General features: G+C 37.3%; 1 protein-coding gene across 2 annotated transcripts in view; it reads left to right on the forward strand.

The window, feature by feature from the left end:
• Positions 1-16,560, forward strand: part of CACNA1D (calcium voltage-gated channel subunit alpha1 D) — a 171,041-nt gene that overhangs the window by 109,524 nt on the left and 44,957 nt on the right. The window contains exons 21-30 of one of the 2 annotated variants that reach the window (XM_066195629.1): positions 2,121-2,180; positions 2,261-2,320; positions 6,409-6,515; positions 7,625-7,712; positions 8,111-8,218; positions 8,388-8,440; positions 8,697-8,843; positions 9,527-9,728; positions 10,881-11,039; positions 11,726-11,836. In XM_066195629.1, the coding sequence (XP_066051726.1) occupies positions 2,121-2,180; positions 2,261-2,320; positions 6,409-6,515; positions 7,625-7,712; positions 8,111-8,218; positions 8,388-8,440; positions 8,697-8,843; positions 9,527-9,728; positions 10,881-11,039; positions 11,726-11,836 (1,095 nt within the window). The remainder of the gene's footprint in view (positions 1-2,120; positions 2,181-2,260; positions 2,321-6,408; positions 6,516-7,624; positions 7,713-8,110; positions 8,219-8,387; positions 8,441-8,696; positions 8,844-9,526; positions 9,729-10,880; positions 11,040-11,725; positions 11,837-16,560) is intronic. The other variant, XM_066195628.1, reaches the window with a different exon arrangement.

Here is a 16,560-nt window from a genome sequence, read left to right on the forward strand (position 1 = left end):
GAAATGAAGCAAATCTCACTTTTTTCTAAACTCACCTGTAAGAGGAGGATCAGTGCATGCCTAGCTCTTGCCTTGATTCAGAGAAAAATGCCATTTCAGCCTAAAAACCATTAATTTCAGTAATGTCTCTATTACTCAATATAATTGTATGTGGGGACTAAACACTTGTGTTCTCCCGAAACAAATTCCTGAATCCCACATTTTAAGTGCTTAATCTAGTGGGAGACTTAATTGTTATTCAAATGCACAATTATTAGACCGAGAAACAAAAATAAATCCATTTTTGTGACCGCAGATTTTTTTTAGCCTTGTTGCACTTGTATCAGCTGTAGCAGAACTCTCACATACTTGTGAGCTGGGTTTGCTTTAGATTAGGTAGGAAATAGCTGAGATGGTGCAGCTTGGTAGTGGTCCATGGGGACTCCAGGGATGTTTTGACAGAACTTTCAGCCCTCTCCTGTTTTAGAAACAAGAATATCTGTAGAGATTGTTACAGAGTTAGAGAAACTCTTCTACATCCTGCAGGAAAGGTGGGCATGCTGAGGCTGCAGAGGTTGTATCTGTCTAGTTTTTCTGGTGTTGGTGCAACCTCTGAAAGTCTTCTTTTGGCTCTTGGCATTCTCTGAACATTTTTCCAGTAAGTTTAGTAAAACCCAAAAAGCTAAAACTTTCTCCAGAGGTAAAAAGAGGCCAAAGCACAAAGACACTCATCATGCACTATTCAGCAGAGCAGTGTGCTTCCCATATCTATAAAGCTGGACCAAAGTAGTCCTATAAATAAATCACACTAATGGATAGGAAAAAGAGAGAGCTGGTGGAGAATACTGAAATTGTTATTACAGAAATGGCTTCAAGGGCTGATAATTGTATTTGTAACTAGAGGAGCATTAGGAAAATGTAGGTGGAGAGTGGTTGGTAACTGAAAAGATTATTTCTGTTTGGGACACAGACAAAATGTGTGAGGGATTTCAGGAAGGCGTTGCCCTCTTGTTGTAAGTACTCTCACATGCCCCAGGCATGCATCATTCTCTTTTTACTGCCTTAAGGGTTCACATTCCTTCCATCAGCCAGGTCAGCAACAGAACTAAAGTTTACAAACTGGGATGCCTTTAAATATTTTATTTTAAGTCTAGAGTGAGTTGCATACTGATTAATCTTTGTTGAATGGCTTTAATATTTGCCTATGTTTTCAGCCACATCAAGGGACAGAAGGATGGAATATTCAACGGAATATGTGGGAAAAATTATTTCTTTTCATTTGTTTTAGTATGACTAATTTCTTTGTGTGTCGTCTCTTGATTTGATTTCTCCTTCCCACTTGGTTAGTTGCTGAACCCCCAGAAAGATACTTCTGTGCACAGCTGTTGGCTAGGTGGATTGCTGGATCCTTGAGACTAAATTCTCAGCCTCCTGCAGTTCATTGATTTAGTTGTTAGTGATGTGGCCACAGCTCTGGGTGGTTCTGAAATATCTGTTCATGTGCCTGTCAACAGCAGTGAGGTCAATCCCACAGCCACAATCCTCTTAGAAATTTAATATCACTGTGCAAATCTTGTGGGTTCTTTTAGATTTCCAACAAATAAATCACTGCCGTGTCTACCCACTTCAAGGAAAAAGCATTGTGGTGTTGATTTTAAGTGATTAGGTATTCACAAATTTGCTTTTTGACACTCTAGACAAGCCTATACAGGAACAGTATAATGTAGCAGAAAGTGGAATCTGCCCTCTAGAAGCAACCACTGAAGTTCTATTTTGTGATGCAATACTTTGGTAAAACCCACAGACATTATTAATAAGTATTTATTCTTTGTTTGAAATTCTGTATCTCTGCTAAAGGCTGAAGAGAGTATCTGTGAAAGCTGGTAGAGGAAGGTCTGAATTGAAAGAAACTGTTGCCTATTGGGTCCTGTCAATTATTGAGATCTAATACCTGAGCAGAGTGGCATCTGTTAAATTTTTAAGCAAATAAAAATGGTTGCACAGTAGCTGGAATTTTAAACTATTTTGTCTAAATTCTCCATCTATCTACTTAGATTAATTCAGGTGTTGTGTATGTGGTCTAAGTTGTAAAAACTATTAAGAGATGGATTTCTTACTGTGGCACGTATTATACCTTGCAGATACTTGGTTACTTTGACTATGCTTTCACAGCCATCTTTACTGTTGAAATCCTGTTAAAGGTAATGCATTGTTAATTGATCCTTGTTAGCTCAAAAGCAGCTTTAGCAATAATGTTTGTAACTTTTTGTTTACCTTCCAGATCCTAGGGTATGCAGATTATGTCTTCACTAGTATGTTTACATTTGAGATCATTTTGAAGGTAACAGGTTTTTAAAGGAAGCTTGTTTAAAAGGATTTTCCTTGTGTGTCACCTGCCAAGAAAAGGCACTTGAAGTGTTCTTCGCCTTTTCTCTAAGCGATCAAAGCTAAACTTTTTTAAACTAGAGGATTTTTTTATTTGACAGTTCCTCATAGTTTTGATTGGTTATTTTTTTACCATTGAGTGCATGAAGAAGCTGATCTTTTATCATTACATCAGTTTAATAATTCATTTTTTACCCCTTTTAAACTTACAGTTGTCAGAAAAGGGAAAAAATAAATCACTGCGCATGAGCTTTTCCTTCTCCTTGCTCTGGCATTTCTGAGAGAGATAATCAGTCTTATAAAGAGGGAGCATGTAATTTCTCATTTATTTTGCTGAAATATATCCACAGAGCTAAAATAGTAGATGGCTATTTTCTTGCAACAGGACTTGCAAGATATCTTGCATTTATCTATCTATACACTAAGATACTTTGCATTTATCTTGGGCATACATTTAAATTCACAGACAGGCATAATTATGCTTGTTTAAATGTATTACCCATGCATGAGCCAAAAATTGGCATTTTAATGTATAGTTTGTGTACTGATTATTAAGACTATCTATTGGGGTTACTCAGATTTTCAATGTACAAGACTCACTCTGGTAAAGAAGATAAATAACCAAAAATTGCATTCACATGAAACACAATGCTGAACAAGGAAATAATTTTTTTCATTGGAAATTGGCAAAATGCTTTTTCAGAGATTCACACATGATTCATAAATGTTTCCTGCTGTGCTTATTCTCACCATGAGTTTTTGGTTGAGTAACCCTGATTTATACACTTAAAAATTGCTGGCACACTAAGAATCTGTACATAAACTATGCATTTCCAGTTGAGGATTAAGCTTAACAAAATCTCTTCTCCCAGCTTTTGCTCATATTGCTGTGCATACTCTTCCCAATGCAATTTGATTAATACTAATTGGTGCAATATTTGGGCTGTTTACAAGATAAGCTGTACTGTTAGTAATAGACTATTTTTATGTTTGTGAATTTTCTCCCAGGCTTAATGTTTATCCCCTTATTTCACATTTTCAGCAGTGAGAAGCTTGCTATAGAATTGATTATTCTTATTTGTTGCACACTAAAATAAATATCCAGGGGTTTTGCTGCTAGAGAAAGGCCAAACTAAAGGAGAGAACAAAGCATTGAAAAGAGCTCTAGCAATTAATCAGACTCACTCCAAACTCTGAATATGAGAAGCCGTAAAAATATGTTACCATTATATCTGTGGCAGAAGAGAGTCAGTAAACTTCCACATGCTCTGAGCAGCAGGTTCTCCAGCTCCTGCAGTTCCATTTGTGTTTTTCTAGGAGGCAGAGGCATTATAAAGAGCAGGATAAAGAGGCATAGCTGGATGTGTTAAGAGAAGCAACAGTCCTGCAAACTGCAAAAGATTTTGGCGCTGAGCAATTTATGAGTTATCCAAGGGAAGCAGGAAGCTCTGGAGCTCGGGTTGCTGAAATCTGGAACTGTAAAATTACAAGGAAACAAGAAGCTACATCACAGCCAAAAATGTTGATGCTTCTGACTCTGGTTTCCTGAGGAAGAAGCTCTGTAGTGCATTCACGCGTAAAAGGAAAATAAACTGTACCATACGAATGTAGTGGGTAGTGAGGACCTGACACAGACATAGTGCTGCTTTACTAACATGTCTCAGACTCTGGCTTTGCTTGCTTATGGCTGGGGCCCTCCATGTCCTCCGCTGTGCTTCCCACAGTATCCTAGTTGTACAGAAGGAGTGTGTTCTGCAAGGAGAAAATTCAAAACTAGACCTACAGTAACAATAGTATTCCTTAATTTCCAGTTAAAAAACATACGAAACTGAAATTCGGATAAGCAGAGGCAATATTATCAGCTGTAGTGAAGAAACTTGTACAAAAACAAGCATTAAAGCAGAATAACTCTCACTCAGCATGTAGGGAGTCTCCCTGTGTTTTTACTGCTCTCAAACAAGGACTCGCACATTGCACAGCGTTGTGGGTATGAATGAGGATGTCAATAACGGAAGAGCTGCAACATCACTTAAAGTGTTTGAGAATTCTCTTATGTAATCCCTGGATGACACTGAAATTCAGCTTATCATCCTGTTTGGACAACTTGGGAAAGGTGAAAATGTCAGAGCAAAGGTCAGGTTAGGGATTTGTGCCTTCTCCCTCCCCCTATTGTGCTGATGCCACACCATTTAAACTTACTAGAGAGTTCTAGCAAATGCTTCCACGGCGATTTGTGGTGATTGAAGTATGAGTATCCATGTGAAGATAAGTACCTCACCTGGACTTTAACGTCAGTTATAGACCTAATTTTTGTGGGAGTCGTTACATGAAACTTTGTGTGCCGCTGATATCATATGCAATGTAAATGGGTAGTTGTAGATAGATGGTAGTTTGGCATTCAGGGTTCTTTTAGTGTTCAACTCCCACCGATTTTGATGAGTTTAGAGCTGTACTCTGTACAGCTGTAAGTGAATGAGCTAATTTAATGGAAATTTTGTAATATAACTATGTTACATGTCTCATGCCTTAGCAGCATAGGTTAAAGCTTTAGGATTTTTACTCTTCTAGCTTTTGGGAATATTTGGTATTTTGATCACGAAAAAGAAGCCTTAACAACAGAATAAGGAGATTAATTAATTTTTGCTTCCAAAAAATTGCATCTCTCATTTGCAGAAGTACAGCCGTTACTGGTGGTGATGGTTTGCTGTGCAGAAGGCCTGGAAATGTCTGCACACTGAATAGGGATGCAGTGCACTGAGATGCCCATTGCCAGTAGCTCTGCTCTACACTGGGGAACAGTCTTCAAAGCTGTAGTAATTTGCTGTGAGGGGAAGTGAAATAAAATCTCTTCCTTATTCCTTGAGGAACAGAATAGAAAGTAAAGGGATTAAAATGCAAAGTCACTCTGGGATATTCTCTAGATGGCATCAAATTTGTTGCCTGTGGAAAACAAGGAATAGCTCAGTATTCATGCTCTGTAAGAAGATCTTGAGGTTGAAGAAATTAGAATTCACGTACTGAGCTGACTACGAGGTATTTTTCAGAGGGTTCCTTATTTTTGTTACAAGTCTTTAGTTTCAGTGTTTCAGACTTAATCCATAACTATGGAAAGACTTATGAAATATTCTCAACAGCTGGTGAGTCTGTCCATCTAACGGTTTAATTGGATTCCTCTGTGCATTTTTAAACTGGTACTTTCTTACACTTATGGTAGGAAGTCTAATGCATGGGTTTAGGAGTCAATTTGATCTTTTGATACCCAAAATCATCTGCCCCGGTGCTGGCAGCCATAATTAATAGAGTCTCTATCGCTGGTTTCCTAATGAAACCTGCAAATAATGCATACAAGATCCACTTTGTTAGCTTGTTTCATTGAAATATAGGGACAGAAAACAAAAAAATTAGAGAAAGTCCAAAAGGAAGAGCAACGTTTGATATGCCCCACGGAACAGCAAAATTTAGGGACCTCTGATTACACAGAATACAAAACATGTATTAGTTCTTCCGTGTCATTCCAAGATACTCCCTCATGTCTCCCATAAGCCAAAACTAAACAGCCTTGTAATGCTGCCTTAGGACAGCCTTGTCCTGCTTCTGTACCAGCTTTGACTCTCAAGTGTTTGCAGTATATTTTCAGCTCCTTCAATTCTTAAGATAGTATGAATGATTAGGAGTCAGAATTTGGACTCTACAGTTTAGTAAACAAGGAAATCTCAAATGTTTTTTTTTTTGTAGCAATTTTTCTAACTAAGGCCAAATTAATTCAGGATAATTATCTCAGTCTCATCTGTTCTTACACAAAATAAAACATTAGTTGACATCAGAAACAATTAGCATATTTGTTGATGTTGCTTGAGTAAAATTTTTCTGATTTAAATGAAAGATTTAATGATCGTGGAGGGATTGTTTTATATCTCAAAGGATTTTAGAAAGTGAGATAGTATTGTATGCATTCACACTCTAGGCAAGTGTCTTGTAAACAGCCTAAATGTGAATTTTAATAAATTGAAATATAGACTAAGTGTGTAACAATTCTATTTTTAGATGACAGCTTTTGGAGCTTTCCTTCATAAAGGGTCCTTCTGCAGGAATTATTTTAATTTGCTGGATTTGCTGGTTGTGGGCGTTTCTCTGGTATCATTTGGGATTCAGTAAGTACTATCCTTGTGGTGTGAATGATTTATTTTTGCTCCGGGGTTTTATACTGGAATCAGTGTTTCAGCTCCTTTTGTTCCCCCATGGTGTGTGGGTGTGCAGCGTCAGTGCTCGGGGATGGGGCTGGCAAAAGGGAGTGCTTTTAATGGAGAGTGTTGTAATTCATTACTAATACGGGTTGGAAACAAATTACTACTTCCCACAATTACCAAGAGAATGAGGAGGAGCACCACAACTCTGAATGGTACAGCAGGTGTTTCCTGGAGCTTCAGGAGGTTTAAATCCCATCTCTTGAGCTGTTGTCACATCCACAGTCTAATTTTATGAGCTTGGTTTTTCCAGTTTTGACCTGTGAGGATATGGAACTAGACAGTGTTTGAGGGGGGAGAAGTTATACCTTAATCAGGACTATAAGTGGTAGTGGAGAGGGTGTTTTTTTGATTTTGTTTGGTCGGACTAAACACACTAAAAGAGTCTAAATGTGCTTCTTGATTCATTGGGTGGTTTTTCCATATTAAAAATAATCTGTGAAAGCCCTGGTGACTCAAAGAGAGCAGGGGAGGGTGTCAGGCAGCTGCTGCCCACTCTGAACTCTGCTGGTAACCAGAACTCCTACTGCACAAGCTTTCAGTTTCACAGGGTGCTCTTTAAAACACTGTGCGCTCTTATTTTCTCAAAATGCAGTCCTAACTACTTAAACGGAGAGAATCAAAGTAATTTGAGATCTTTTGATCTCAGGTTAGTTGGAAATTGAAGGATTCATTGATTTACAGGATTTACACAGTGTCTTCAAAAGAGCTTGTCAACATTGAAAAATACTTTGGGGACTATTTTGCTCCATTATAGTCTTAGATGAGCTTCTGAGCTGTTAATTCCAAATTTGCTCCAGAAATCGAAATGATTCTTACGGTATTTATGAGATCAGTGCTATTTCCTAATAATAAAGAATCGATAAAGAATAACCCCCCCCTGTATACATATCTTGAGAGTTCTAGTTGAAGGGTTTTTTTCAAATTTCACATTTCAGGAATTCACAAGGATATTTTTATTCTGTAATACAATCAGTTACCTTGACAGTAACATTATATTTTTTTTTTTCTTCTAGATCAAGTGCTATCTCAGTTGTGAAGATTCTCAGAGTTTTAAGAGTCTTGAGGCCTCTAAGGGCAATAAACAGAGCAAAAGGACTTAAGGTGTTTATTTTTATTTTTTAAGTCATATTTCTGTTGGCCTGATCCTTCAGTCCTGCCTCAGATTCAAAGTTCTTGCTCAAGAGAAATTGTCTACAGAAGTCCACAGAGCAAGGACGGAAATCAGTTAACACATAACTGTTGTTAACCAGCCCAGGCTCTGCCCACAGTTACAGCAGTTTGTGTGTGGAGGAGCTGCAACTGAGTGCAGATTTGGGCTGTGATGGACCAACTCTTCAGTGCAAATTACAGACAAATTTAGAAAACAGGTCAAATTACAGTGTTAGGCATAATGTTGGCAAAAGAAAAATAGTAATTTCAAATATGAATGCAGAAATTACTTTTATGGTATGTAGTCTGTGACAAATTGCATTGAAATGTATTTTTTTCTTTCTTTTCAGCACGTTGTTCAATGTGTTTTTGTGGCTATTAGAACTATTGGTAATATCATGATTGTTACAACTCTGCTGCAATTCATGTTTGCTTGTATTGGGGTGCAGCTGTTTAAGGTAAGACACTCTGAGAACTCTCAGTGCATCAAGAAAAGAAAAGCTGAATTGAATTCTTGGTGTTTTGCTGCTGGAACTGGGCTGGTCCCATCCTGAACCAACCATAGTATAAAAGCATGTATCTTGCATATTCTGCATTTTGTCATTGCTTTTTTGTTTTTATGTGTAGGGAAAATTCTACAAGTGCACTGATGAGGCAAAACAGAACCCCGAGGAATGCCGGTGAGGAGATCTTTGGTCTAAGAATGTGACACATTATGTTCTGAATAATTTAAACTATTTATGTATGGGCAGGCCTGTGTCAGGCGATTTAGGGTTGTGCAAACTGGAGTTGTCATCTTAATCCCACCAGAAAACACAGGTTAGCAAGGCAATAAAACAAACATGAGGAGGCAATGTAAGAAACAGCTTTGATCAGTGCATTGAGTAACTCTGAGATCAGTTCAGTATTTCACTAATGCCAGTTTCTTTCCCACAGAGGGATTTACATCGTTTATAAGGACGGAGATGTCGATAGTCCCATGGTCAAAGAGAGGGTCTGGCAAAACAGTGATTTCAACTTTGATAACGTTCTGTCTGCTATGATGGCCCTTTTCACAGTCTCCACCTTTGAAGGCTGGCCAGCGTGAGTGGGTTCTCCATGCTTGCACAGTGTTGTTGTGAGAGCTGCATTTTCCAGAACTATTTGCTATGGTTTACCAGACATTTTTGGGCAATAAAACTGTTTTAAGTGGTGGTGTAAAAAGGGAGGAAGTAAAGAAACCTATTACCCTGAATCTGGGCACTTATCCCATATTTCAGGAAAAGTAAGAAAAGGTGATTTTTTCAATATTGTTTGATTCCCCATCTGGCTACATTGGCTACAAGGACCTGCTCCTCAGCTCTAATGGAAGTAACAGTTTTAGATGCTTATCCATCAATGGCCCTTAAATAAGGTTAATTTGAAAGTTTTAGGCCTTCAAGTAAGCCTTTTACTAAAAAATCAGACAGCAGTACACTCATAGAGAAACCAGGAAGAGCTAACTGCCACTCATTATTTCCCTAAATGAGAAAATTTTATTTGGGGAAATAAATAAATAAAAGAAAACTATAACCATTGGGTCATTAACTTAATTCTTTCAGAAAAAAAAAGAGTATAACAATGTGTGCTGATTATTCTAGTTTCTGTATTCTTGTAAACACTGTCAGTAAATAGAAGAAGGTAACAGTGAACATCAGACCATTTCTGAAATCTGCCCTCTGAGTCTGCATATTTTACTATTTTCTCATTTTAATGGTAATAAAGGTAACATTTTCTTTGTTTTTCAGGTTGCTATACAAAGCCATTGATTCAAATGGCGAGAATGTAGGACCTGTATACAACTACAGAGTGGAGATCTCCATTTTTTTCATCATCTATATCATCATTATTGCTTTCTTTATGATGAACATATTCGTTGGTTTTGTGATTGTTACATTCCAAGAACAGGGAGAACAAGAGTACAAGAACTGTGAGCTGGACAAAAATCAGGTTAAAATAAATAATGAATTCTTAAGTTTTGAAAGTAGACTTTTTTGTTTATGCACGAGGAGCTTCCTTTCTGCTTTGGGGCAGAAGAGGGCACCAAACACATAGCTTTGTATTTATTAATTTGAGTTTTTACTATCTGGGTATTTATTTCACTGGGTGTTCATGTTGTTTTATCTTTCTGTGAGTCCAATTCAAGAGTGCTTTTGTTGTGAGAGCTGTCCACTAAGCTTGTTGGCTTCTTAGTATCTTGCTTTTTGGTGTCACAATAATGAGAATACAGCCAGGTTATCCTGAGGCAGAGAGAGGTTTTACACTAAGGACTGGAAAATAGTTTTTGTGTTCCAAAAAGTCTGAAAGTGTCTGAAGTTCAAGTGTTCAAAATGTTCCACTTCTCAGTCCACTTACTTGGAAATTCACAGGGGATATTCAGATTAAAATTACAAAATCTGTCCCCATTTACTGTTCAGTCCTTTGACTGAGAAACTCATGAATCACAATTTTTCAGGTATTTTTGGCTGACTGTAACACACTTCATTTAAAGAAAGCCAAGCAAGAGGCTGTGGCCAGGATTCTTTCTGCACCATGTGCCCCATTAGTCAGGGCTTGTAAGAATTCCTCCAGAGACAAGTAGGAGGCCCAGCCCTGAAGATTTTTGGCCCTAATAGATTATGAGATGAATCCACGATGTTCAAACATACGTGATTTTGCTGGGCAATTAAACTGAGCTATTAGAAGTAATGCCTGTGCAGTATTTATTTTGCTGACTCTAGGGTTTTATGCTATGCAGGCCCATTGGTGGTTGAAAAGGGAGTAGAGATAAAACATGGTTTATGGATGACTTAAAAGTCCTGCCACGTACTATACCCATACGTACTAGAATACATTGGGCAAACCCCTCCAGAATTTCCATGAGCATTATTTGAGTTTTGCTTGTGGCTGAGTCGTGGGTATGGTTAGATGCAGCTGTAAATGATCAAGTAAGGATTGGTGAGCTCCTTGTGCACTTTGTTATTGCTTAATAATAAAAGGCCCTAAATCAAGTAGACAGACTGGTTTTGAGAGTTATATTTAACAATTCTCACTTAATCATTGTATTACCAGTTGATTAACTGCTCAGTTAGTCTGAAAGGTTTTGCTGTATTTGCTTTTCAGCGTCAGTGTGTAGAGTATGCCTTGAAGGCACGTCCTCTCCGTAGATATATTCCAAAAAATCCTTACCAGTACAAGTTCTGGTATGTGGTGAATTCTACTGGATTTGAATACATCATGTTTGTCCTCATCATGCTGAACACCCTTTGCTTGGCTATGCAGGTAGGAAAAGCAGAAACTCTCTTGAAGCTGTTGGCATAAATTGAGGGGAAGGATATGGGTGATATAATGCCTTTAAATTATGGCAACCTGTATATTTTTATGAAGTAGAATTTTAAAGAAAGCACTTCTAATCACAGTACTTTTCTGTGACATGTTGCAGTTGTCTCTTTCTTTCCCTAGTATTTCAGATTTTGTTAAGAAAAAGTGTGGTTTGAATTCAGTTTACAAAACCATTCTGCTTTTTTCAGCAAAGTTGCATACACTGTCCTCTTAAAAATATACCTCCTACACATTGTGTTATTTTGTGACTACCGTGCTTCAGGCTTTCTAAGCAGGTGTGACACAGGCTGGTGTAATTTTAAAACCTTGCATACGAAACTTGGGAAAATGTTGTTTTCTAATACTCGTCTTTTGTGGGAACTATTTTCTCTCTGGAGATTCCCTTAGGATGTTGAGGAATGACAGTTTTGTTCTGCTCAGTGCCTAAACAGAATAGTTTTAAACAGTTCCATGCTTGACCAGGGATACTCAACTAATCTTCCACGTATAAAGATATGCTTCTTAAATTTTTTAGTAAAAAGTGTTTTCCTGTGCTGTGTTTTTGTCAACTTTGTCTTAGGCTGCCTTGCTTTCACTTAATATTTTAAAGCCTTTGCTTTTGTAAGCATTCTATTTTTCATTCACAGCATTATGGACAGTCTAAGCTATTTAATGATGCGATGGACATTATGAATATGGTTTTCACAGGAGTGTTCACTGTTGAAATGGTTTTGAAACTGATTGCATTCAAACCCAAGGTAAGTTTAAGATATGCTTTAATTAGGTCATCACCACAGGAATTAAGTATAATGAGTTTCACACTTGAATTCACATTCAAAGAACGAAAAGAACCAACATTTCCCGTCTTTATCTGTCAGAGAAATTATAATAGAAATGTAACTCCGGGAAATGAAATGCAGATATCAGAAAAAAGCCTTACAAAAGTGGTTGATGAGATCTGGAATATTTTGAGGTAATGAAAATGTCCATTTCTAATTCAGATAAATCATTTCCTGTTACAAGCATTACCACGTCTCCTGTTCTGGGTACTACATTCATTACTTGACACTAATTTAATCTCCAGTAAAGACCTGTATCCTGTATAATTTCCTATTCTAAAATGCAAAATAATTTCTTTACTTTATAAAATATAGCCAAGTGTTACAAACATACACATAAATAATTTACGAATGCAATAGCCTTTTTGGATTTTTATGTTTTCAGTTATATATGCATAATATTTGGTAGAAGGCCCCACACTGAGTGGTTGATTCCTTGTTTTAAAGGGACACTGTCAATATGAATGATACAGACACATTTTCAAAAGTAGACTTGCAAGAGAAACTGGTAACTATAATTGAAAAAAGGATAACACTATCCTGTGGCAGCTAATGCAGCCTTTTTGTTCAGTTCTCATACTGCATTTATGAAGTGCAGAAGTTAATGATGAAAAAACAGACTGAATTTGTTTTTAGCACAATGAAATTAATGTTTGTTCTGGGCTATGTAAATAAGTAAAACGTGTTCGCTTGCTACACTTGGAATTTGAAAAAAGCCAGATGAGCCATTTGAAGTATACTGCTCTCACCATCCAAGACTGGTACTTTTTATTTTCCATTGCCCTTCTTTTAAAGCAGCCAGGATATCTGGCTGTGGGGCTGGCTGTGAGCTGCGCCCTGTGCTGCTGTGAAGCAGCTCTGGCTCTCTGGGCAGCCCCATTCCTGCTCTGACCCAGGGAGTTCTGTGCTCACAGCACAGCCCAGAGCTCAGGCTGCAGCAGGGGCACAACAGCTTTCCAGACTTTCAAAACTATTTATTCAGCTTGCATTTAGTACTGAGCTTGGCTGAACAGACTGAGCTACTTGGTTTAAAGCCAGCTCGTATTTGCCTGCAGAAGTGAAGAAATTATCCATCACTTGAGATCTGGTGTTGAGATGTGAACTGTGGAGTTCGGGGTTAATGTTTACCCTCTCTCCCGTGGTCTCGCTCTGCACTGTCCAGTCCATTGTACATTTCTAATGAATTTATTTGTATTTTTGTGTCAGCTATCTTATTTAAATGCTAAGGATTTCACATTAAAAATAGTACAATATGAGGCCCCAGAGGAGATAGCTCAGCTGTGTGGACCACAGTGTCATGAGTATGCTGGTTGTGTTTCCTGATCTGTATTTCCTGTTCTATATCCTTGTTTTGCACAGAGGACTCTGCTGCATTTTATCATCTGCTTTTTGAAAGAAGATTGTGAATCCTTGTATGGTTCTCCATGCACTTGTGACTGTAGTCAGAAATAGCAGCTAATGCCAAACACAGTGGTCTGATCATGAGTGTACAAATCACAGTGCTCCATTTGTACTGTGGGCTTCCTACTCGTTAGCAAATGCAATGTCTTAAAACTGGTCTCTAAGACTCTGTACAATTTGAGCTTTAATTCTGTTGCAACATGCTTTCTATCTGACTGGATGCTTTCACTGTGAGACATCCCTGGATCTGAACCCTGAGAGTTTGAAGGGCGGACACTGCCAGTGGAAGGGCCTAATTTCCTGGATTTCAGACCCTCATAGATGTAGAACACCTTAAACATTTTAATTAGCAGGACAAGATTTAAAGCCCATGATAATAATCAGACTTTTGGAAGAGACTAATTAGCAGGAAGGGAATAAAGTATATTTAAGGTTGTTCCTGTTATTCTTTGGAGATTGTAACCTTTTAAATTATCAGATACTCTTTAACAAAACCTATTGGCAGCACATATTACATAGTTCATTAATAATCACAAATCAGCTAGCAGCCTTAAGCAGAATTTTAAGACCTTTAATCTAAATTTCAAAATAGATGCATGTTTAAAACAACAATTAATTGCTTTAACTCCTATTAAGGTTTAATAATAGTAGGAACAATCTGAAACCAAACTTAATGCTTTGCTTTAGGGTCCGTGAGGGAAGACTGATAGATTTCTTCTATGTCTGTGTCACTGGTGGGTGGGTCTCTTAGGCTAGTCTGACAGAATAAAGTTCTATTTATTAATTTTGTGCATTTAAAAAGTTATTTCAGAGATGTTCAAAGCATCAAGTAAAAGCTCCATTTAACTCTGTAAAAATAAGAATAGATAAAAACCTGTTAGTTTTTATCTCATCTGCTTGACAGTGTCCCCTTAATATGTTGACAAAAGTCCTGTGAAAACGGTGATCTTTTGGTTTTGCTGGTCATATAAACTTAAGGCTACTATAAATTATTGATACTCTTCCTTATGATATTGTGTTGTGTAAAACCAAGGCACTGCAGACTGCCTTCCAGCTCTGAAATACATAAAACCTGGAGAAGTGCTCAGTAGAAAAGGTGATGCTGAGTGTCTGGCACACTTGACTGGGAGATTGGATCACACAAGACTTTGCAGAATGAGGCCCTAAATTTTCCAAGAGAGTATTAAAAGAACTAAAATATTTATGTGGTAGATGTATGGAAACATATTTTGTTGCTAATTCTCTATGCCTACATATTCCCCAGGATTTGTGATTTTGTCCTTCGGCATTTCTCAAATGAGCAAATTTTTCATAATATAAGCTAAAAAGAACAGGTCTTTTTCTACACATTTGCTAAAATCTGTTGCTCAGCATGGTTCAGTGCCATTCAAACCAAAATACAGCTATGGAATCAAAAAAAAATCCATCCAGACATACCGTATGTACAGCCTCCTGGTAGCCAGTTGTTGCTTAAACTTGTAATGATTTTCCATGTCGTTTTACATCAGATTTTTGTAAGAAAAAAGGAAAGATGGCTAGTAAGTGAATTGATCTTGGGTCCTTGCAGTGGTGAAAACAACTTATTTGCATGATGTTTATTTGCTGTGACTTGTCCATTCCTCCCTTTTCCAAAACCATCTTTATTTTCTCTTAGTTTTTTGTTTATTTGTATGCTTTTGCTTTTCATATTAGTTTGAACAATATTTGTCTATACTGATGGAAAAGGTTTCATAAATAAATAAATGTGTAAATTATTTTAGCTGTAAAGTGTTTTAGCTGTATTGAATCAAAATGTGATTTTTTAATTTCAGTGCTTTATCTTGTAGCATGTCTAGTAAAGTAACTTTTTCTATATCTGAAATTATCCTTTTTTTGGAGGACCCTTTTTGGTTCCCACTGTAGAGGAAGATGGGTAGCACAGCTCAGGATTGTGCTGATTATGTGTTTGCTGTTTGCCAATAGTCTCTTACTTTGTGTATACATAGATAAAAATATTGCTATTCTAAAATCAAGGAAGATACTTAGAAATAAGAAATGTGAATGATCAGGGACAATATGATGAGAGCAGCTCTCTTTCTCTGGCTGGCAGCTGCTAATCTCATTAGGATTATAAATTTCAGTATCGTTGGGGTGGTTCAGTGTGATTCTTAGTAAAACTCTGGGAATGGTTTGTTCCCATGAGCGGGATGAGTAAGGAGGGAGCAGTAGGGAATTGTGCAAGAGCTCTTTGGAGTGGAGGCATTTCTTCAGAAGGCCAAATCCACGAGCACTGGCTTTTGCCCCAAAACTGGAATTGATGGTTAATCCGAAAGAACCAGAGTACTGCAAAGGGTTGTAGAGATAATAATACTCTGATCTATTTTCCTGTTACAGCCCCTCCCTTAGGCAAAGAAAAGATTGTAGCAATTTCTGTTTAAAAAGAGTAGCATTAGAAACATAATGAGCCTTTCCTGACCCTGCTTCCTCTCCAAGAATGAAATGTAGAGCTGTTGTCTACTGTAGCAGCTCTCTCATAGTCTCCAGGAGCAAATTTGCACTCAAAATAAGCCTTTTTTCAAATATTAATGCACTCAGGTGCATGACTTTAAACTCTGAAATGACTAGGAATTCTACCAGTTTAAAATCATGAGAAAGATATCAGTCCAATTCTAAAATCAAATTTTTTCTCTGCCGACAATTCATGTAATAACTTAAGCTATTCAGCTAAAACATCATCTTAGAGCAAACAGTGTAATAAAAAAGTGTAACTAGATACAAGATTAGATTAGCACGTTTGTAATTTTAAACTTCTTGCTAAATGCATTAGTTTAGAGCTTCAATAGTGGCTGAAAAGTTACTATTTTAAAATTAATTACCAAGAAATGTACATGTACAAAATGTACATTTCAGCTTTTCTCATGTAATGCACATTCCTTAGTCATGGTAGACTGATGCTTTACTAAATCTAAGTAAGGTAAAGGGCAAGTTCAGTAATTTTTGCAGTTCTGGATTTTTATAATAACTAGGAAAAAGCCACATATTGTAGAAAACTCTGGTCTGCATAGTTGTCTTAACAATTGTAATACATCTTGATTTGTTCCACACTGGAACCTACCTAGAGGATTCTTCTGAAGTACCTCTTTGCTCAAAAGTGCAGTTTTATGCCTGCAGTCAGCTAATTGCTTGATAGCCCTTTAAAAGCCTTTGCAGCCATGTAACACACACGTGGGGAATATATTTAAAGGCATAAAATGTCAGAAGGG

The sequence above is a fragment of the Chamaea fasciata genome, unplaced genomic scaffold (genome assembly GCF_029207755.1).
Source record: "Chamaea fasciata isolate MVZ Bird 193981 ecotype frontalis unplaced genomic scaffold, bChaFas1.0.hap1 SCAF_13, whole genome shotgun sequence".
In the NCBI taxonomy this organism is placed as follows: domain Eukaryota; kingdom Metazoa; phylum Chordata; class Aves; order Passeriformes; family Sylviidae; genus Chamaea; species Chamaea fasciata.